The sequence below is a fragment of the Morone saxatilis genome, unplaced genomic scaffold (genome assembly GCF_004916995.1).
Source record: "Morone saxatilis isolate NCDOM2014 unplaced genomic scaffold, NCSU_SB_2.0 Contig12, whole genome shotgun sequence".
Taxonomy (NCBI): domain Eukaryota; kingdom Metazoa; phylum Chordata; class Actinopteri; family Moronidae; genus Morone; species Morone saxatilis.
The window spans coordinates 7,288,181-7,309,809 of NW_023339674.1; the positions used below are offsets into that span (position 1 = coordinate 7,288,181).

General features: G+C 38.8%; 2 protein-coding genes across 6 annotated transcripts in view; one reads left to right on the forward strand and one right to left on the reverse strand.

Moving 5' to 3' along the window:
• The first annotated feature begins 2,612 nt into the window (after nt 1-2,612).
• On the forward strand, nt 2,613-5,494 carry insl5a (insulin-like 5a). Its single transcript, XM_035653842.1, has 2 exons — nt 2,613-2,970; nt 4,747-5,494. Exons 1-2 carry the CDS (start codon nt 2,793-2,795, stop codon nt 4,893-4,895), a joined length of 327 nt encoding a protein of 108 aa, XP_035509735.1. The 5' UTR covers nt 2,613-2,792; the 3' UTR covers nt 4,896-5,494.
• Nucleotides 5,495-6,381: 887 nt separating this feature from the next.
• The window catches only part of sgip1a (SH3GL interacting endocytic adaptor 1a), a gene marked incomplete at its 5' end in the record, with an annotated part of 58,000 nt that continues 42,752 nt past the window's right edge, over nt 6,382-21,629 (reverse strand). For 3 of the 5 annotated variants that reach the window (XM_035653577.1, XM_035653579.1, XM_035653576.1), the window contains 9 exon segments: nt 6,382-10,260; nt 10,622-10,786; nt 12,014-12,078; nt 12,389-12,591; nt 12,798-12,933; nt 14,231-14,386; nt 15,184-15,295; nt 16,218-16,277; nt 21,313-21,466. In XM_035653577.1, the coding sequence (XP_035509470.1) occupies nt 10,238-10,260; nt 10,622-10,786; nt 12,014-12,078; nt 12,389-12,591; nt 12,798-12,933; nt 14,231-14,386; nt 15,184-15,295; nt 16,218-16,277; nt 21,313-21,466 (1,074 nt within the window). 5 annotated transcript variants of the gene reach the window in all.

Here is a 21,629-nt window from a genome sequence, read left to right on the forward strand (position 1 = left end):
AACAGATCTCATCTGCAAACGTCAGATTTGCCTGTTTGGTTTTATATTTAACATTAAATTCAATGTTTTTACCGTTAGACGAGCATCGTACGGTTTCATCCATAGCCATAAAATTCAACAACGCGTCTCTAAAAATTACATTACTTTTATTTAGCTGATGTTTTTAAGTGCATTTAACCATGTGGATGCAACCCAAAAACTGCAAGAATATTTTTTCTTATTCTTATCTAAACATATGAAGTGAGCCAGACATCATACTTAGCGTAGTTACAATTGTCACTGGGATTTTAAATGAGGTTTCTTACTTCCAGTTTTACTCCAGCTAATGTCTCTATATGTCTATAATGTCTAAGATTTCATTGTGTTTTCCCAGTCCAAATGATGAAAAACTGCCCCAGAACAAAAGTTACTTTATAGTTTGTTAGATTTCAGTGTCTGGAGATGTGACATTTACTGATGTAAAAATAATCCTCATCTACAATCACAGAGCTTCAAGCTCTCACATTTCAGCATCAATTAAATTCTCAAATTCACTCATGACATTTTGTCTTGATACTGAAATGGAAAACATGTAGGAGCTTTGTAATTTGATAAACACTAACAGCTTCCCACCATGGTGAAAGGAGGGAACCTTTTCTGCTTCACTGCAGCTGCTCAGGTTGATTGTACCGAATCTCTGTCAGGTCTGTGGTAAACTGCAGAAAACACTTGTTTGAATTCAAACCAGATACGACTGATTTGGCTCAACATGAAGAATCAGCAAGCAAAGTATCAGTAAGACATTAATTTAATAGATAAACAGTAGCACAATATGTCTGACAATACGTCACTCAACCTAGTAGCTTTACATCATTTAGGGTCACTTAACGTAGCCTAATTTATGGTAATTTAAGGTCGTTGTAATCTAGATCATGTTCTTCACCTCTCCAGGCCTTTGAGTTATAAGGAGAGTTCATTATGACGAAAGGAGTTGCAGCTCTGATTGCAGCCACACCAGCTCATCAGCTCCAAACAGGAAGGCTGTTGCGTCTCGATTCAAGTCATTAGGGTAACGTTTTATAACCACATTCAGCAGTGAACGGAAAAAACAGACAAAATACTAAAGATTTTTTTTGTTTCAGCTTCAGAAAAATGACAGTAACCCACTAACTCTGTGATAATGAAATCGCTCTGTGCTGTCATTTTCTGTGCAGAGATAACGTAAAGAGAAAAAGGAGCCAGAGCAGCATCATAAAGGTAGCAAACATGTTAGCCAGCCAGCACAGTCTGGCTAAGTTAATAAACCTGCGTCTGCTGATACTGCGTGATAACCTCACCTCAAAAGAATCATAAAGCCGGACAAAACAATCCCAACTCAAGGTCCACTTACTAGCTTTTTACAGACCTTTCACACGTACAACCAGTAACCAGTTCTTTAATTAGGCCCTAAACTGTAGGATCTCTTTAATATGCAAAAGTGCAGGCTTTTACCTAGAACAGGGGCTCCCAACCTTTTTCATTATTAGGACCCTCACAATAGATTAACATTAAATAATGGACCCTCAATTTAAGAGGATTATGTCTTTCCCTCTTAGTATTTGTTTTTCTAGGTTTAAAGATAAAAAAGTATTCTAAGTCAATCTGATCAAACTAGGATCATTACAAATCAATAAATCAATCAGAACGGCCAACCATATTTCTTTTCTTGTTTCAATTTCCAAAAAAATTGATAAAACTTCAAATATTATATTCCTCCTTTTGCTGGGGACCCCCCTATAACCCTAACCCCTGTTTCAAAATCACTGACCTAGAAAACAGCAAAACTATGTAGTTTGGTTCCAGTAGAGTAAAAGATTCATTTACTGTTATAACAACCTCTTTAGATGTCACTTCATTGGGAAACTCTTGTTATTTCTTAAGAAAAAGGAAAAACAACAACAAAAACACTTCTAATAAAATTGTGAAGTAGAAAATATGTTTTTCATTCTATTTTCATCCCAAATATTGCTCTTTTTTTGTTGCCGTAGGGACAAACCCGCAGCATGTCCAACTAAACATGATATAATTTCATTGACATCCTAAGTGGGAACTCAAAGATCGAAGTGAAATGTCATGCGTATCACATCGCACCATCAGCAGCACCATAATGACCTGCATGATGGACTGTCAACATTGACTCTTCTCCTCTCATATGGCCCAAACTGCTGTAAAACTAAAGACAACCAGGCCATCAAAGTGTTGTAAACAGATGAAACATCTTCAGCTGCAGGGGGGAATCACTTTGCATCGCTTAATTAGTCATTTAGTGTAGTGAAGGTCGGCTCAATCACAGATTTAACTCACATAATCACAGAGAGGCTGAGGAGGCTGCGCTCGTCTAATGTGATTGTCATTGGAGGGTTATAAAAGGCTGATGACCATCACTCTCTCTTTTAGGAGGCCAAAAATGGTGTTGGTGGAAATGACCGGAAACATAAAATGACTTGACTGTCATGACAGAGTGAGGACTGTGTGTGTATGTGTATGTGTGTGTGAGTGTGATTGGGATGGGCTAGGGTCCAGTAAGAGGGAGGAGGTGGAGATACTCAGCACTGATGATCTGAAAGGTTGATGGTATATAATACAGGGAGATGCAAGCATTGGATAAACGACCAGTCCACTGTGCTGCAGCCTCCAACACACTTGACTCAAGAAAGAAACACTCAAAGACATCGGACGAGATCACAGACAACCAACAGCAAACAGCCGAGGTCATTTCAGAACAAACCAGACCGACAGAGATACACCTCCATACAGACTGTCAGGCATCCAGCATGCGGGCTTTAGTGGTTTTGCCTCTGCTGTTGTGTGCAGTGGTGCATGTGGACCAGGTGAGAGCGGAGGTGAAGGCAGTGAAGCTGTGTGGTCGAGAGTTCCTGAGGGCCGTCGTTTACACCTGCGGAGGGTCCCGCTGGAGGAGATTCCTCAGCGAGACAGACATGGATGGTGATGGTGAGACAACTTCCTCTTTTTATTCTCTAAACAGCAGACATGGTGATAAAACAGTCTAACTTTGTCTTCAGGATTAATCTTATTGTTAGACGTGTGCATACAAGAAAGAATAATGCAGAATATTTGGTATCTGTTTCTAGGTAGATTTAACCTTAAAATATACTTTATATTATACAATTATTATACAATTTTTAAAGTCTCTCTTGAAACAATATTAAATATGAACACTGAAACAGGTTTTGCTGGCTGTAGTGATTCCTCCGGGTCATACTAGCAGTTAAGAGGTCCCCTCCTAATAATGCACTTTTTAAACGCACAAATTTAAAGCTAATATGAGTCTTCAGCAGTCTAAATAAAATGTATCTTCCAAAGTTACAACTTTTTTAGTACTAAAATTCCCTCTTTTTTGTTACCATCCCTCCACTGCAGCTCAACAGGGAAACAAAGATTTAAAGACTAAAAAGGCTGCTGTAATTTCCAATTGATTTCCAACTGCTGATGTCTCATTTTACCTTCAGAAAAAACAGAATAGAATATATAAAAAAACAAAAAAATATATTTCTGTGATGACTATGGATTTTGTCCTTCATCACCTACATTGGAAGCAAATTAGGAATGGATTTCTTAATGGCCAGGGCAAATCAACAGATTACAGTCAGAAAAACCTGTTTCAGTGTATATGGGCACCTGACTATTGTTTCGAGACAGACTTGTAAATTTATCCTTTAAATTATTTTGTGGTGGATGTACTGCACACCACAGGGTTACCTAGACAGGTAGAATTTGTACAATTATTAGGATATTACTTATCAGAATCAGATTTAAAGTCATAAATACCGTTGTTACTACTCACACAATCTTAAAGAATATAAATAATACTTATATTACAATATCTAACACAATAATAGTTACTACTATCTATTTTCTACTATTTTTCTCTCTTTTCCTTCTCAAAATATATATTGAGCTCAGTGAGATTTCCTGAATAAATACCTCTTAACATGTTTCCCCTTTTTGGTTTTGGTTGATAAAATCAAACTACAGTATACTGTGAAATATTTCCCCAAAATTCAGCCTGACGTCATATATATTTTCAAAAACTTTGGCATCTCCACTTGAATTTAAAATAAAATTATGTAGGTTGATTTTTGACCTTACTTTCAGTGACTTTGAAACTTTTTAACTGCTGAATAACATTTTTTGCATGTAAGATATCATCCCTCAGAGTAAAACACAAAACAGTTGTCTGAAAGCTAGTGTTTCCCTTGTATCTGCTATGGCTCTTGCTACATGATGAACTATGTACTATTAATTCAGTGGGTGTGCAGGCAGACAGGTGCCCTAGTGCAGAGACATTGTCTGCTGTTCTACCTTATTAGGCTCGAGGAGCCCACATATCTTGATTAAATGTTGCAGCAGTCTGTTCCCCGGGCAGTCTCTCTTTCATACTGTCTGTCACACACAAACAAACCCAGTTAGCCTATCAGCCGCTCTGATTAAAAAGAGTAAAGTGACACTGTAGAAGACAAATGGCACTGAGTTAATCTGCGCAGTCATTTAGAGTTTCCTTATTTAATGGGGACACAGACATCAATTACACAAGTCTTTGTTCATCCAATAACCTTGTTGGAAACAACTGTGAAAGAATCACTATGGAACAAATTGACATTTGCAGAGGAAAACTGTGTGTGAACCTGGTTATTGGACTAAATTAGGACAAAAGTTTTTTTTTTTATGTCAGAGTGTTTCTTTAGCATTTTCTGTGTTTTGTTCCAGGTTTGCCCGCAGGGGAGCAGAGCAGTTTGGAGAGCCTGAGCAGCAGCAACCCAGGCTCCCGGTTGACCAGACGGGATATGAATAACATACTGACCACTGTGTGCTGCCAGGTGGGCTGCAGGAAGAGCGACCTCACCTTCCTCTGCTGAGGCCAACGCCTCTCTTCTTCTCATTCTCCAAGTGGCCAAAATGACTCTGTTCTCTCCCATTTTGCTTTAGTAGAAACCAAACCTGAATCCAAATTCTGATGTTTAAAAACAATATGATCGTTGTATTGTATATACAATAATGCTCATATTCACAACTGCTATTTTTCTAATTGCTTTTGATATTTTTTGTGAGTTATTACTTTAACTTGTAGGTTTGTAGATGTGAATGTGAATGTTTCTGAACCTGAGAAGATACGTGCAACCATAAAAATACATGTAATTATATTATAAATAAACCTATGAAAATAAGGTAACAAAACTATGTTGGGTAAGCTACATATATGTAAATGCACTCAGGGATGATATTCAAGGGTGCAGGACTGCATCACTTCCCACTCAGACTAAGTAAAGAGAGGACAGATGTCTCTCAGCCCCGGGCTTGTGTCCTGTATGTAGACATGTATCCACAGGATGGCAGGTTTGTAAAATTTCCATCTCTGCTTTAATGTATTTATAGGAAACTTGAGCTGTACTCTATCATTTCGCATTTTATTGTCAAATAAATGTTCATGCACAGGGCTTACATTCTGTGAGGTGTGAAATATTTTTTATAATTGCAGTCCTGGACACCGGATACCGAACATTACTAACTTTCAGGAAACATAAGATAAGATGTTCCTTTATTGATCCCCTGTAGGAGAAATTCAAGTTAGGCACAGCCTAGAAAGACCCTTATAACATCACATCAATGATTGACAAAAAAGCCATAAAAAGGAACCTGGTGGTGGCATCTTGCCTTTTGTTGCTCCTTGTCATCTCTTCACTGTCGACTATTCAATAAAGGCATAAAATGACCCCCCACATAATTAAAACATTAAAAGGTCTACAGCAGCTCTGTGAAGCTGTACATTTCACACACACATTCTGGCTGTAGTTTGGCTTATGTACATATTTTATATCTGTCATTGTGGATTTAATTTAGGCAGTAATCACATAAACTCAATAACAACTAGAGTCTGTGCTATACATTAGGTTCTACTTATAGGTACGCATGCTGATGTTACAACACAAAGGCTTATGGGAGTGTCATTACTTTTGCAGGAATCTGGTCATAAACTAAAGTATTAAACAAATTACAGTTAAATAAAAAACAAAAGTAGAACACATCTGGGAAAACACATTTCTGTACTAAAGTTCGTGCTAATTTTCTCCGATATTTTACAAATAAGTGAAAACTTTTACCTGTGGGTGGTAATAGATGGAAATTCAGAGGTTCCTTCTCCAGGGACTGTTGGTATAAAAGTTGTGGCAATCTACCCAATAGCTGTTATAGATATTTATGAGACATTTCTGGCCTGCAGACAGATCCAAGCTACTAGTATGTCTTAAAAAGAAAAATACAGTCGGACCACTTTTTGTATATATTCGTGAGAAAGACTAAATCATACAGAATCTTATAATACAAATAAAACTGCAAACGCAGACATCCAGTTATAACTTTTATTGGTTTTGGAAAGAAGCAAACTAAGTTTCTCAGTTCATCTTAGCATTGTTATGTACTGTACAAACAGCTTGCACATGTGTTTGAGGTTAACGGTACAGAACCAAAAAGCATTCTGGCGTATAGCACACATAAACACACTCCCTGCTCTCTTCTCAACATTAATACAGGTAACTGACACTCAGCACAACACGTCATTTCAGTACTATCATCATAGATGCCCCACCTTTTACTACATGCTCTGCATGCAATAATGAATTACTGCAGGCGAATTCACCACAGAGATGAAGATCTGTAAAATACAAGTTGTTTTTAAAGTTTTTAACGAGATACAAAGAATAAACTGGCACTAACAGACTGAGAGTCAGTTTTGTACGGCAGCATGACTTTCGAGCTGAAAGACATGTAATCTGTAGTGTACTGGTAATTTAAAACAGATGCATGATGGGGGATGTGTTTGGTGGGCCTCTGTAGATAATGCTGTAGTGACTGTTGCACTGATAGTTTCAGGGTTCACTCAGCAGGTTACAGCTTCCCATCAGCCATGTCAATCCATCCAGTTGACCATAGGATCATGGCAGGACTGATCTGACTGAAAGGAAAATGTTACCAACCTAATGCGGGAGCTAAATGGCACCAATCATCATCACCTTGCATTAACAAATGAAATGCAACCTCAGAGTAATCCACAATGCTCTTTTAGACCGAGTCTGCACAGGAATAATCTGGTAAATCTGGTTAAAAACAAGATTTATATTTGAACTGCACAGCTCATGTCTGGTCTTTTTATTAGCCAAATAACCGCATACGTTAAAAAGTATGTCCGATCAAAAGTACTCACTATCATTAAATAGGAATATCGACATGTTGCTAATAAGTCTTAAAGTCCTAAATTCAGCCTAAAATGCTTCTACGACAGCTCTGAAAGGACCATGATTGGTTGCATTTAGCAGAATGCCGACATATAGTACAGTACAGAGATCTTCAGCTACACTTCACACACACTTTTTGTTCTTCATGTTGAGTGTCAGAGCATTCAGGAAGTTCAACATCATCAGCACAGTGTTTTTTACACATTAAACAATATAATATTTTTTCACTTTTATCCGTTTTAAAAATATTCAGCTTATTCTCCTTAACAGAGGACTGACTGTCCGGGGTACACACACATAAGATACAAAAAAAAAAAAAAAAGAAAAGAAAAGAAAAGCATTTTGGTCAACTTAACCTTGCTCCACAACCTCATTCAGCTCATGTCATCTCACAGAGACCATTACAATTATGCGAAATAAAGCCATGGATTCAAGCGCTGGTTTGATGATCGGGGTGTGCTCATGATACAGTCAGGGAGTTAAAGTACCACTGAGGTGAATGGAAATGGGTAAGAAAACAGGTCAGACGCGGTCAAAGTTGAGGAATAACTCAATCAGTAGATGTGGGAACTGAGAATGCTGGATTAGTACAAGAGTGTTTTCTTTCTGTTTTATGAGGTTTGAATTAAAAAAACAAACAAACAAACACACAAAAAAGATGGTCCCAGTAAACAAATCCTACTCCAGTAGTGGTACCACGGTCACTAAACTTCATCACTGCTGTTGAGGAAACCTGATTGCTTTTGTTGTCATCGTCTTGACTTTATTAAAAGGACAAGTTAAACTATTTGGGAAACATGCTGACTCATTTTCTTGCTGAGAATTAAAAGAGAAGATTGGTGCCACTTTATGTCAGGCTGTTGAGCTGGAGCCATGAGGCGGTTAGCTTAGCATAAAGACTGGACACAGGGGGAAACGGTTAGCCTGGCTCGGTCCAAAGCTAAACAAGGGTTTACGGTCAGCTAGCAGCTCTGTGAGGCAATACTTAGCTAAATGCTAACCTTTTCACAGTGGAAAAGACATTCATTTTGCAGGAAGTCATAAGCCAGAATACTGGACAAGGGGGACATGAATGTGTGTACCAAAGTTTATGGCAATCCATCCAACAGTTGAGACATTTCAGTCTCAACCAAACTGACAACACTGCCATCTAAGCTGCTAGCATGGTTAAAAATCTGTCTACCCCACCACAACAGCTCAAAAAATTAACATGTTTTATCTTGTCAACCCCCCGTAAAAACAACAACTTGACATTTTTACACTTTACAAGATGTAATGTGTTAATTAGGGAACCCTAGAAATGCCCGTAAGCAGATTTCTTACCCTCAGACAGAGCACTAGCTGTTTCCAGTCTTTATGCTAAGCTAACGTCTCCTGGCTCCAACCTCATGTTGAACAGAACAGACAGATAAAAGCGATATTGATCATCTCCTTTAACAACTCGAAAAAAGAAAACGAATAGGCCCGTTTCCCAAAATGTCAAACTAGCTCTTTAAAGTGTGGACCTTGCCCATGGTACAGCTAACTCTACATTAACACTGCTTTCACAAAGCATAACACAGCATCCAGGAAGATATTTATCTTTTTCTTTAAATTACCCCACCCACCCATATATAGCTCAAATCTTCTGTTGCACTTGAGTTAAAAAATTATATCTGAAATAAATTCAAAAATTATACCTTATACTGTACACAGGTTACCCAACTACACAGATAACAAAAAAAAGAGTTCAAATATTTATACCTTTAAGGGTTCTGAGTTGTGTGATACCATTCAAATTCTATTCGTATACACAATCACGTTTTATACAACAAATCATCGTCATCAATAAATAAAAATAGAATGCTGTCATGTACTCTGGAGTCTATCACTGCTGTCCTGGGAACAACAGAAAGGCTATCTGACAATACGAGGAAAACACCAAACGCCCTTTAAGATATATATTATTGATTTAAAATGACACTGTACACTTCTTTTGTTCTGACGGGAAAACATATTTTCTTATTTTGCAACCAGTACATTGATTTATCATTGCAGCTGCCTAACTGGCTAAAAACTCTCTCCATGTCTCTATATTCCAGAGAAATAAAATAACAGATTGATTGACTGATCAGTGCATTTATATTAAAAAGGATGTGATCCAAAGTCATGTGACCCTGTAGTACCAGTAGGTGATGCATGAAAACCTAGTATTTTTGTAGTTACTCGATCCTGTGTTGCATTCGATCGCAAACAAGCAACAAGAAACATCTTTCATTTAACTCTTTGCGACAGCATGAGTCGAAACGCTTCATTAAATGCTTTTACTTGCTGGCAAATGGCCGCCATCAGAGCGAGACAGTGAGGACAGCTGTCTCTGGCTTTGAGATTAGACTCCGATGGAAGGATTATTTACAGAGCTGATTTATTTATTTTTTAAATCTGCTAATGATTTATAACTTGTTATGAATTGTCCTGGGCCATGCTTCAACTTTAACTAGTCTAACTTTGGACCTGTCAGAGGTTGAGGTGTGTGTCTGACCACTAAGATCGTATTCAAGGGTTGTTTTTTTTACTGCCAAATCTCTAGACAACAAATAGTCATCCAGAGTTCAAATCCGTCCAAAACGCTTTCTGTCCATGTCTTCGGTCAGGCAGCTGCAGTGAAACTTTTAAAAACAAAAACACACATCGACCCAAGGAAGATGGAGACAGAGGTACAGACTTCAGAGGGAGGAAGAACCCAGGTGTCTAACTGCAGCAATACGGATGTTATGAAATGAATACAAATACGATAATTACATGACCTAAAACAGCTCCACGATGCTATATGCAAGTTATACAATACTGCTGGGTAGGCTGCGGACCTGTCGTGTGGGTTCAGAAAAGGTTAATGGAAAGTCTGCCTGTTGGTTTGTCCTCTGTCCTCGGTGTCAACCTCAGTTCACTGCGATTGTTTTGTTCAACACTGCTGCTCTCAGTAGCATGGGTTAGTTGTCGGCCAGGTATTTTCCTGAAACGCATCAACCAAATGTTTAGGTTATGTTTCAGTCGTTTACGGATCTTTTACAGATCTATTGTTAACCTAAGACACAGTTACTACAGTAAGTACAAGCTGTATCATTACAAAATGATGGAGGTAATTACAATTATCTGAATGAATATAACAATAAATTAACACATACTGTAGCACAGAAATATCTTGTGCAAGAATAAGATAAGAAAAATCTTTTTTGGCTGCACTTTGGGATAAAAATGTAACTTAGGAAGGGTTTTGTTGTAAAAAAAACCCCATCAGTTTACAAAGGTTTGATTTACAGGAGGTTTTACTTGAAAAATATCTCAAATATGTTATAAGTGAAATGTTAACTGACCTGCGGCAAACCTCTTCTTGATGAGAGAGAAGCGGTATCCTGGCCCAGCCAGTTCAATGTCACAGCCTGACAAAGTGCTCCCCTCACTGGTGAACTGCACCGCCAGTGGAGCCGGTTTACTGGGGCCTTCTGTTAGCTGAAAGCGTGCTAACAATGACCCCACACCTGTGGGAAGAGGGGCGAAGTTTAGAAATTGTTGGCCACAAGGAATGATTTAACTAAAGGAATAAGGATTTTGTCGTGCATTGTAAAAAAAACAAACAGCAACTATTTTAAATAGATAGCAGAAAGATATGCTGGTAACAGCTAGACAACTACAGACGTTGCTTTAATTAACTTTTCATCAACAAAATATTACCAAATTGCTATTGTATAGAAGCCTGTCAAAATGTTTGCTCAAGAAAACACTGACTGAGATTCATTTTGAAAAGAAAATTACAAATCATCCGAGACTATCAAGATCAACCATATGTAAGGCAAGATATATTACATTATCATTGCATGTTCGGAAGAAGCAGAGCTAAACTGATCAAGTTGGAGCCTCATAAAGAAAATATATGATCTAATTTACTGTCCTTCTGGAGGCCAGGTAATTACTAAGAGTCTACAAATATGATTTGTAATATATCAAAACAGGCCAACAATTTAAAGTACATCAGACGATGTCAGATGCACAAATAAAACTCTGCTTTAACAGCTGAAAATATTTGTAAATATTATTTTGCTGAAGTAACTGTAACACCGTTTGTAGACAGAAGGGGGCACTGTTGGCAAAGCTGGCAACCACCTTGGACCTCATCTTTTCCTGAGGTGGATCATGTACTACTTTTTTCCCCCCATAACCTGTTTAGCTGCATTCATGGTTCCTAGTGCAGGTTCTAGGTCAGTGTTTAAAACTGTCCAGCTCTACATGCCTGCAGAAACTCACAATACACAACTCAGGTAAGATAAGAACAATGTCTAGGCTGTATGTAATTTGTAACCTTAACATCTTTCTACCGTCTAGCTCTTATCTATGCTTGTCTTATCTATGTTGTCTTATGCTTATCTTATCTATGTTGTCTTATGCTTATAGGTACAGAAACCTTTTACCAGGGCTATAGATAATTCTCTAATTTCTAAACATGTAGGACTAACTCTGAAAACCAGTTCAGTCTTCAGGTTGATGCAATCTAAGTTACTCTTCAGTCAGTTAAGATGTACAAGAAAAATCTTGATCAGGTGTCCAAATATGTGATGATATATATCAGTCAAGGATTATGTCTGATTTTTATAAACATGAAACTAAAAGCAAGACACTCGCATCAGTCACCAAAAGGGTAAAGCCTTTGCCCTTAAAGAATATTAATATAACTAAAATGGTGTGTGTTACTTTTCTATTACTGTACGTACCTCCGTTTTCAGATTTCTGTGAGATATCGGGAATCTTCCAAAGGATTCTTTGCTGCTCTGCATTCCTGTCCGGATTACAAGAGGGCAGAAAAACCCATTTATGAAGCTTCTGAAGAACAACTCAAATTCAAACCATCTTCTTCTACTATATACACCTGTGTTATAGCAACAATTCACAGAAGTGTGCACTTTACACTAATCATTTGTATGATTTTAATACAAGCATTTCCATTTTTTTACAGTCAAACATTTTAAGTAATTTAAGTGATTTCTGTAATTCTTGATATATCCATTATATAATACAGTAGTTTACAAACTGTATACTGCCTAGTAATCTTACTGGTACTTATCACTATAACAAAGTTCAGACTGTACCATGCAGCAGGAGGTAAGACTGCCTGTAGTTTCGAAACCCCTCCATCGACAGGGACGAGAAACTGGACATTGTTGAGGGCCATCGGCGTCGTCATGGCCTCCCCGTTGTACTTGTAGTCTATCCGCAGGTCAGTGCTCGTGGGCTCACACCTCCAGCTCACCGCTAGATTCAGAGGAATCGATTGAAGGCCCTCCGCCGACACCTGCACATAGATAGAAAACATGCAGAGGCACAACTTATAATAATGCCAAAGCATTTCGTCCAACACAACATCAAGCTGTTCCTACAGTTCATTTAAACACCGCCAAAAAAAACACATGATCAGTGGGCAAATGGCCTTTACACTTAAAATAGTGCATAAAGATTTATGGGCTGCTGTGCAACTTTATGCCAGAGGGCAGAGCTTACTTGATACTTGAGCATGTCCACGTTGTAGTATGTTGCCTGTGGCTTCTGCTCTGCCACCTTCTTTAAATGTGATATCAGGTTTGGCATGTTCACCCAGAAGTCCTTGGCATCGGCCTTGGGTTGTGTGGTGGTGTCGCTGGTGGGGAAAGCATGCAGAAAAGTACAATCAAAACACAGACATTTAATATGATTCTGGTGATTTGTGATAGAGTGCAGCTCTATGTTTGACCAGAAAAACAAACACATTTTTGAGTATTTAATGACTTTAGAAATGTGCAACTTTGAGTTTCACTGGATGAGTTTGACCTTTTTGGTCAGAATTTTAATTTTAACAACGAGCCACAAGAGGTCAGGCTTTACATTGATTTTTACAACAACTATGCAGGATTTAAAATAAACATTTAATGGATGACTTCTAGAAATTATTTATATTTGTGATGAATTATAATTAAGTAAAAGCAATACTTATTCTGCTGGCAATATACTTTCAGTGCCAATGAGTAATGATTTGGGTTAGCTTATAAACATTAAAATGTGTTTCATGGGTCTCAAGTAAGTGGTTTCTTTAGTATTTTTCAACAGGTACAAACATGAATCAAAAATGTAATTTAATTTTAACCGAGGACGATAAACAAACAAACCAAAAAAAAGCCGACCTTTGTTGAAGGTAGTTGGTCTGAAAACTGAGATGACCTCATAATGACTCAATACGCAGTCAGCACTAGTGTCTAAGATGATCTCACTAAAGTTTACTCATCCTCACTGGTCATCACTGAACAACCAAACTCTTCCATATGGGATTATGAATGCTTTATGAGCCATTTATCAGATCATTTTGTCAGTTTACATCTTAATTCCCAATACAGATATATGTGCAGAGTCATATCTAAATCTCTGCTAGTTTTTTGTAGATATTTTATTTATAAAACACATCCTCGTGTATGAAATGTGCTATATAAATGAAGTTTGCTTCATATAACATACCATTAAGTGTGATAAGTAGGATTTGTTGTGTGGAAACAATAATTTTTACAACGATGAAACACACTATGATTATTATGAAAAATACAGGATGAATGGAAACAAACAGTTGATAAAGAGTCTGCTTTGACTGACATTTACACTTACACAAATATAAAAAAGGTGGTGACTCATTTTGATTACACGATGCAACATAAAGGAAATTAATATTATTAATACAATTTAAGTAAGATAATTTGATTTGGTTTGAATTAAGTTAAATTATAAACACTCATAATTAATTAGGGTGAATTTCCAAACTGAACAATAAAACATTCAGACTTGAGCTACACATGTGAGAAAGATGCAGTAAGTTATGATGTTATCTTTTAAACTGCCTCCAATGAAAAACTGTTTTTTGTTTTTTTTTATGACAGTGAGGTGAGGTTACGAGTTCACAACGGTGTCATTACCAGCAGAGGAGCAGGGGGTTAGGCAGCACATGCTCCAGTCGGCTGTAGTTGGTTATGCTGAAGGTTAGCACGGCGGGGGACGGGTTATTGGCAAAGTGCCGCGTGATTCCTGCTGGAAACGACAAAACCATCTCACCTATGATCTTCACAACACACCTGAGAGGAAGAGGAAGACAAGGATTGGGTTAGAGAAACAGAGAAGGTAAAGACTGGAGAAACAGATACTGCACATATACTGTACACATGTATTTTGTTGATTTCTCAGTTTTTCCTCAATGTGTTTTCTCGTCACCTCCGTCTCACATTTCAACCAATCACATGCCGCCAGACTCCGAAACTAGCAAGCTCAATAACTGCTATCAGAATTAGCCAGTTAGCTCCTGTTAGCAAGGACAATAACAAGTACACATACAACTAACCTCTTGTTGTTGTTGTTTTGCATAACCAGTAACTAGCTAATACTAGGCAGGATTGTCAACTTGGATTATTGTTTAGCAATAAAGTGAAGAAACAGTTAAGTAGCAGTGATTAGCTGGAATGTGAGAGGGTGGTAAATGGAGGGTGGTAGTTTGAGTAATTCAATCATTTTACAAAATGTTGGTTCATTTACATATTTTACAATTTCTTCCTACCTGTGAATAATGTGTACATGTAAACTGTTTATAACATCTTTAAAATGCTCTACAAGATTTGTCCATGAGTATAAGGATACTTATATGATTGCAGCTATGTCATTCATTAAGTGTTCATACATGCGTTGTGGATGATTCATACTGTAGGAGAAGTTAGAATTGTTACAGTGTTACCATCTCTTTAAGTACCAGTACTGCTGTATAAACTGAATGAACACACTCTTTTCACATAAGCCACATGAATTTGGTTATTTCTACTGTAATAAGTAATGACATGTATGTCAGATATGTTAGCATGTGTGAAGCTATTTGTTGACCTACTTGCTGGGATCAGCTCCTTTAAAGAAGGCGTTGACCGTCTCTGTGAATGCAGCCGCCACAGGAAGGGTATCCTGAGCCCCCATGGTGAGAGGACTGGGCCCTCTGGAGCAGCCTGGAGGTAACACAAGCATTCAGACACACAAACAGACATTACAATAGTAGAATAGGGCGAGACACACACATAGGGATCTGAACTGAATTCCACATCAATGTACAGTAGCTTCAACCCAGTGTAAAATACCCAGCAGTCAACAGGGGGTTAAAAGATTAGGAACCAGGACTCTACACTTCCTAACCAATAGTGTGAATGAAATGAGGAACAACACATGGTGTGCAAACTACTGTGATTAAATGAAAAACTATTTGAAATGAAAACATATATTGGTGTTAGTAAGGTGACATGGAAACAGAAGGTTATGTGCGTAGAGGATACCCATTTCTCTCTGCTCTTTGACTGTGAAATTGTAGAATTAAAGACAATTACTTCAAATATATCCCTCAAGTGTATGAATTTGTCTACACTAGGTTACACACTGGCATCTGCTTTTAACTGAATAAGCACAGGTAGAGAAGAAAGGAAAGACAAGAAGCAGACAGAGTGAGAGACAGAGATGTGCATGCTTATTCCAGACATGCTGTTAAAGCTGAATTATTCTGACAAGATCAAAAAGACCAGACAGTCCAAGAACCAAAGGACCAATAGGACAAAAGTGACGACAAAGACATAAGTAAAGCACATGAGGAACGATGATTCTTCAGGGACTGAATGGAAGGCGGTCAACGCAGACGAAATGAGAATGAACAATGTCAGGAAGAGAAGGTAGAGGAAGGCAAGACTGCAAAGTTGACTGCATATAAGGGGGCTCAGCCAGGAGTTAGCATGGTGCTGGTTAGGGTGATGGAGAGATTGCAAAGGAGGAAGAGGAAGAGAAGGGAGGGAGGAAGGAAAAAAAGGGAAGGGGAGGGGCGAAGCTTGCACAAATGAGCCTCATAAGCGTGTGTGTGCACTCTACCCTTGTGCAGAGAAAACTTACCTTCAAAGGTTAAATAAAACTTCCCTCTGTCAAACCATACAAGGGATGGCTGGTCATTCTCTGTGTGGGGTGGAGGGGTGGAGGAAGGAGGGAGGCGGGGTTGGGAGAAAGGTACGAGGAGGAGGGAGGAGGAAGAGGGATGGAAGGGAGGGAAGTGGGTGAGGAGGGGTGAGAGGGGGAAGGAGAGAAGGACAGTAGCGTGAGTCTCGCATGGCAGGTCTATCACACGTCACAGTGAGGTGAAAAGTGGAGGTGGAGGCCGGGGGGACGAAGAGGGGACAGAGGGCCACGGCAAGCCGAGATAAAACATGTGACAACACGGGTTTGAAGGGATCTTTTGTGGGTGCTTGCGTGCGTGAAGACAGATAGGAGTGAGCTGGAGTGAGAGGCCAGGTGTGTGCTGCTGGATGTTGGCAGTGGTACGAATCAATATGCAAGATGTGCATCACAGGTGAGAGGAGGTCGGGGGTGTACAGTCTGACAGGGGGACTGCCGTAAGAGACAGTTTGGTGTGTTGCCAGTTTCAGGGGCTGCAGCTAATATTTTCTCTACAATGAAACATAATAAAATCATAATTCCACTCCAACAGATGCTCCAATTATAACCATTTAGGTAGCAATAGGAGTCCTTGAAAAACTGGCCCTACTTTCTTCATCAGTGGCAGATTGTTGATATTGGGTTTATCTTTCTCAGGCTTACTGTGCTCACATTTTCCTCCAGGCCTCCACTTTTCAAATTATGAAACAGATGGAAGCACACTGCTGTATAAAGACACACTGCAGGGGGCAGCCATGAGACTAAGACCAGAGAACAGGCAGAAAGAGGGAGTGTGGTTGGTGCACAGAGAGATGCTGCGTCCCAATTCCGGGGGCTGGATCCTCCAGAGGACCAATGAAGGTGGATCCTTCAAAAGACCGAAAGGTCAGCCCCTAGCTCTACAAATGAGACAGTCTAGCCTCACAGAGACCAAAAGAAAGTGCATTCAGACAGTCCTGGTTAACTGTCATTCCAAGTTTATAACAAATAGATTTCCCTCAAACAAGAGCTAAACATGGATAAATTGGCTGGGCTGATATATGACAATATTAGTTTACTGTGCTATACCTCAAACAGCAAGCAATATGCAGGAACCAGGGTTGAACTCTTAGACTGGTTTCTGGGTTTAGTATATATGTTGGTTACTTTCCCTTCAAAACATGATGGACAACTGGTAAAAAGTGTACCAAGAGGGGCACCCTTTGTGGCCTCATGGTTGGGACTCAAACGATGTATGCAGAGTCAAAACAAACTGTGTCCAGACAGTTTATCACCAAGAAGTTGTCCGCAAATGGCTGACAAAACAAGCTCCTCGGTTTAGAGTAATTGTTGATTCAGTTTACGTATGACGGACAACAGGCGAAAAAAGGATACCATGTTAATGGTAAGCTATATATGTTAATACATCTTTCATTTTACAGTAGCACTCTTTGGGTAACATGTCCATAAAATTGTGACTTGGATTATGTTATTTAGACCCTGCAGTGTACAAATGGAGGGCAAATGAAAAGGTAGATTCAAAAAGATACATTTATCAGTAACAGATGCCCACCTCAGTACACTTTTTTAATAAAATGTGAAAAGGATTTTGTACTTCATGACCTTATGAATTTATGAGCCTACGATAGATTGTCCGAACACTCACTGAACAATGCGTTTTGGCAGTTGTTCCCAACCTGTGGGTCAGGATCTCCAAAAAGGGTTTTGGGATTATTTTAAGAGGTCATGAGATGAATAAAGTGCTTAGAGAGAAAACATTTTTTATTTCTTCTACAGATAATCATGTTTTCTCTAATAATCCTAATAGCTTACACATTGCAAGATCATTATATGTCACACTGCTAAATTGCACATACCCTAAACATTATTTTGTACATTCCTTAAAACTGTGCACCTCTTTATTTATTTATTTAAAAATGGTTATATTGTGCATATTGTATCTTTTTATATTTGTACATATTGGCTCTTTTTATTGTCTCTATTTTAATCTTTATTTATATTTCTCTATATTCATTGTTACACACAAATTCCTTGTATGTGAAAACCTACTTGGCAATAAACCCAATTCTGATTCTGATAATCAATTTTTCCTTGTAAAATACTGGATAGTTTCAGCCTCTTGGGAACATAATACATAATTTGAACAACAATTTGAAGCAAAAATTATTGCGGCTTTGTTTTAAGGACACAAAACAAAAAGCTTGGGAATTGGTGGATTACAGGATGTTTCTGTCCTTCAACTCTGACCAAAAGAAGCCCTCACTTCTCAGTTGCATTTGGAGCAACCTTTTAAAAGAGACTTTCCTGGATGATCATCGTGAGATTGGTCAATTCATACTTTGGAGGATCCAGCCCCTGAACTGGTATACCAGGGATTGTTGATTAATTATGATTGTCTAAATAACTATTATATGGGACATAAAAATGCAACAAACACATAACTCTTTCCAACGACAAATGTGTGCATTTAACTCATGTCAGTGTTTCAGTTTGATACAAAAAACCTGGCATTCAACCTGGCAGAGCAGGGTTAGCTTGTTCTAGTCTATATTATTGTGTTGATGTGGGGGTCCCAGCCGTGAAGGTGTGTTGTTGACCAGTGAGTGGACTAACAGAGCGCTGGGTGATGGAATGATCAGAGCAGTGCTTCATGAAGAGAACAAAAGGGCAGGTGTTCAGACGGAGAGGGCGGGGTTTGGGGCCGCATTTTTGTATGGCTGAAGAGTGCGAGAGTGACAGGTGCGAAAGGTGGGCGTCAGGGGTCGAGTGTGGGAGTAGACTGAGGCTTTGAGGCCAGTGGAGATTGGTTGAACTTGTGGCTGTGTCGTGCTACTCCAGTAGAGAGAAAGATGGCATGAATACCAAACAGCTGCTGCCTGACTAATTCAGCCTAATTCTCATGCCAGACTTCAAACGACCGTGTGATCTGACAGTATGCGTGAGAGTGTGTGTTTGAGGGTGTGTGAGAGAGAAAAGACAGACAATATGGATCTCAAGGGCCCACCTATAAGGAGCTCTTCAGACGTGCTTAATGAACACACAGCACATAAACACTTGAAACACACTTTTGTGGTGCAGACTGAGAGTAAAGGTATCTGGGAGTGACAGTACTGCACTCTGCACACACAATATTGGTCGCCAAGAGAAGAGACAGGAGGTTGCCATGGTGACATGGCGAGACAGTCATAAAACAGAGAGAAAAGTCTCACGAGCAGGCAGATGGCCAAATGGGAAGACACTCAAACTTTTTGTAAAAAATAAAGTTATGCAATAGATGGAACTTTTTGTGTCACCACAGCTTTAATTTTTTTTCTGGCAGATTTTTTCTGTGGGTGAATGAGAGAGAGTACGATATGAGAAAGAGGGGCTATCAGTTCTATTAAATGCTTGGGAGATGCGCAAGGAGTCATGAGTTGGCAGTAACAAAACAATGAAGAAAAATGACTTTCAGTGAAAAATGCTGCCTTTGAAAATAAAATAAAAAATGTGGTATGTCCCTACATCTGTGAGCAAAACCTGAAAACCTGAGACTAGTCAAATAAGTAGGTATTGGGAGAGTGACACAGATATGGTCTTTTTGTACATCTCACAAATTGAGATGCATTTTATTTGAAAAATTGACATGAGGCTTAGAAACAGGCTTTCTAAAACTGTGCCAAAATGTGGGACAAAAGACCCCCCCCCCAAAAAAAAAGTCTCACTGTCCCAATACCTACACCTTTTGACTGACAATCAAAAAAGCACAAAAACACTCAGAGATGGCCTTTACCCTTCGATGTCAAGTGCACTCTGGGTAAAGAGCATCAAACATCAAACTGACACAGGAACAGTCCTCAAACCCCTTTCCCATCCCGTCCCCTTTCCTCTCTTTGAGGGGATCGTTACTATACCTGCGAATGAATCAAAGTGTCTCTCAAAGGTGGGTAGTTTGTCTACATAAGCATCGTCTTCTGACAAGCCAAAAGGACAAATAAAGAGACAAACGGTAAAAAAAAAAGAAACAGAAAGGAAAAAATAATAATTTAAAATAAAAATCAGAAAAGTATTTGTCATGCACACAAAAACGAAACTGTAAAAAAATAAAGCAAAAAAAGCACAAACTGGAATGGGTCAGTTTAAAATGAAAACTGTCTCTCACTTTTATATTACTGTCAGTAATAGAGACAATAAAATCTCTGTACAGAAATAATATTTTGTCATGTTATGGTCAAACATTCTAGTGAAGCTGTTTACTTCTTGTTTGTCCCTGCAATCTGTTTAAAAAAGCATCCTCCAACGAGGGACTATATTCTGTTTTTATGTAACTGCTGCTGCCTCCAGAGTGTGTATTTTCTAAATCTATTATGACTCAGCCATGTTACAGTCTACTGAGATTTGCTATTATCCACTCACAGCTCTGCATGGCAAGGTCCACACTGGCGCTCAAGTTAAATCAAGGAATATAAACTGTTGCTGTGCCATTAATTCATTAAGGGAAGGTTTGTGCTTAAAAAATATCACCCTGCTTCACATTCTCACCTCCCACACATACTGCGTTGTGTATGTGAGAATGTAATTATGAATTCTGTCTGTGTGTCAACCTAAACCAGACACAATATTTATGTGCAGTTTAACAATTCATTGTAACAAAATGATCTTTAGGAGTACTTCATTCCTATTTTAAATGAATAGAAATCCAGATACAAACGATTGTAGTCATGTTTTACATATTTGTTTCAATCAATGTCCAGATGGTAAAAGCTTACATGGGTTTTAGGGGATGCATGATAATTAGATGCCAGAACAGGTTTTGGCATTGTATTGCTGATATTCATCGTTTAGTGGACCATCATTGCCACGAAACAGTCACCATTTCCAGAAAATAAGACAAAAGTAAATTTAAACATGAATAAAAAAATACACACAATCTCTGAGCACAAGGAAGGACAGGGCCAGTGCATAAAATCAATAAGGAACTTTTAATATTAGACAGGAACAGTTAAATGCAGCTGTCACTGCTGTGACCACAGTCGTCAGACGACAGGCTGCACAACTCAGTGACTGTTGAAGGAACACACACCTGACACGGACACGGAGAGCTCTTTACCGACGGTGGGGGTGGTGGCGGCACTCATGGAGTTTGTTGAGGAGATGGAGGAGGTGCTTTCGGCCCGTGCCAATGGGGCGATGGGAGGGGGGCTGGCAGAGTGGACCGGAGGACTGAACGGACGATTCTGAAAAGATAAAAAGATAGAGAAAGAAAAAAAGATATTTTAAGGCTTCATGTTTATGCATCTTATACACGTACCATTGCTTGTTAAGTTTTTGGTAAACACATTTAACCATCAAAAGTTGGGGGTTAGTCTCAGCTCTTATAGTTTAAAAAAAAAAAAAAAA

Coding starts and splice junctions, on each gene's coding strand:
- insl5a (XM_035653842.1), top strand. CDS start 2,793: ATGCGGGCTTTAGTGGTTTTGCCTCTGCTGTTGTGTGCAGTGGTGCAT. Junction 2,971..4,746: donor GACAGACATGGATGGTGATG/GTGAGACAACTT, acceptor GTTTTGTTCCAG/GTTTGCCCGCAGGGGAGCAG.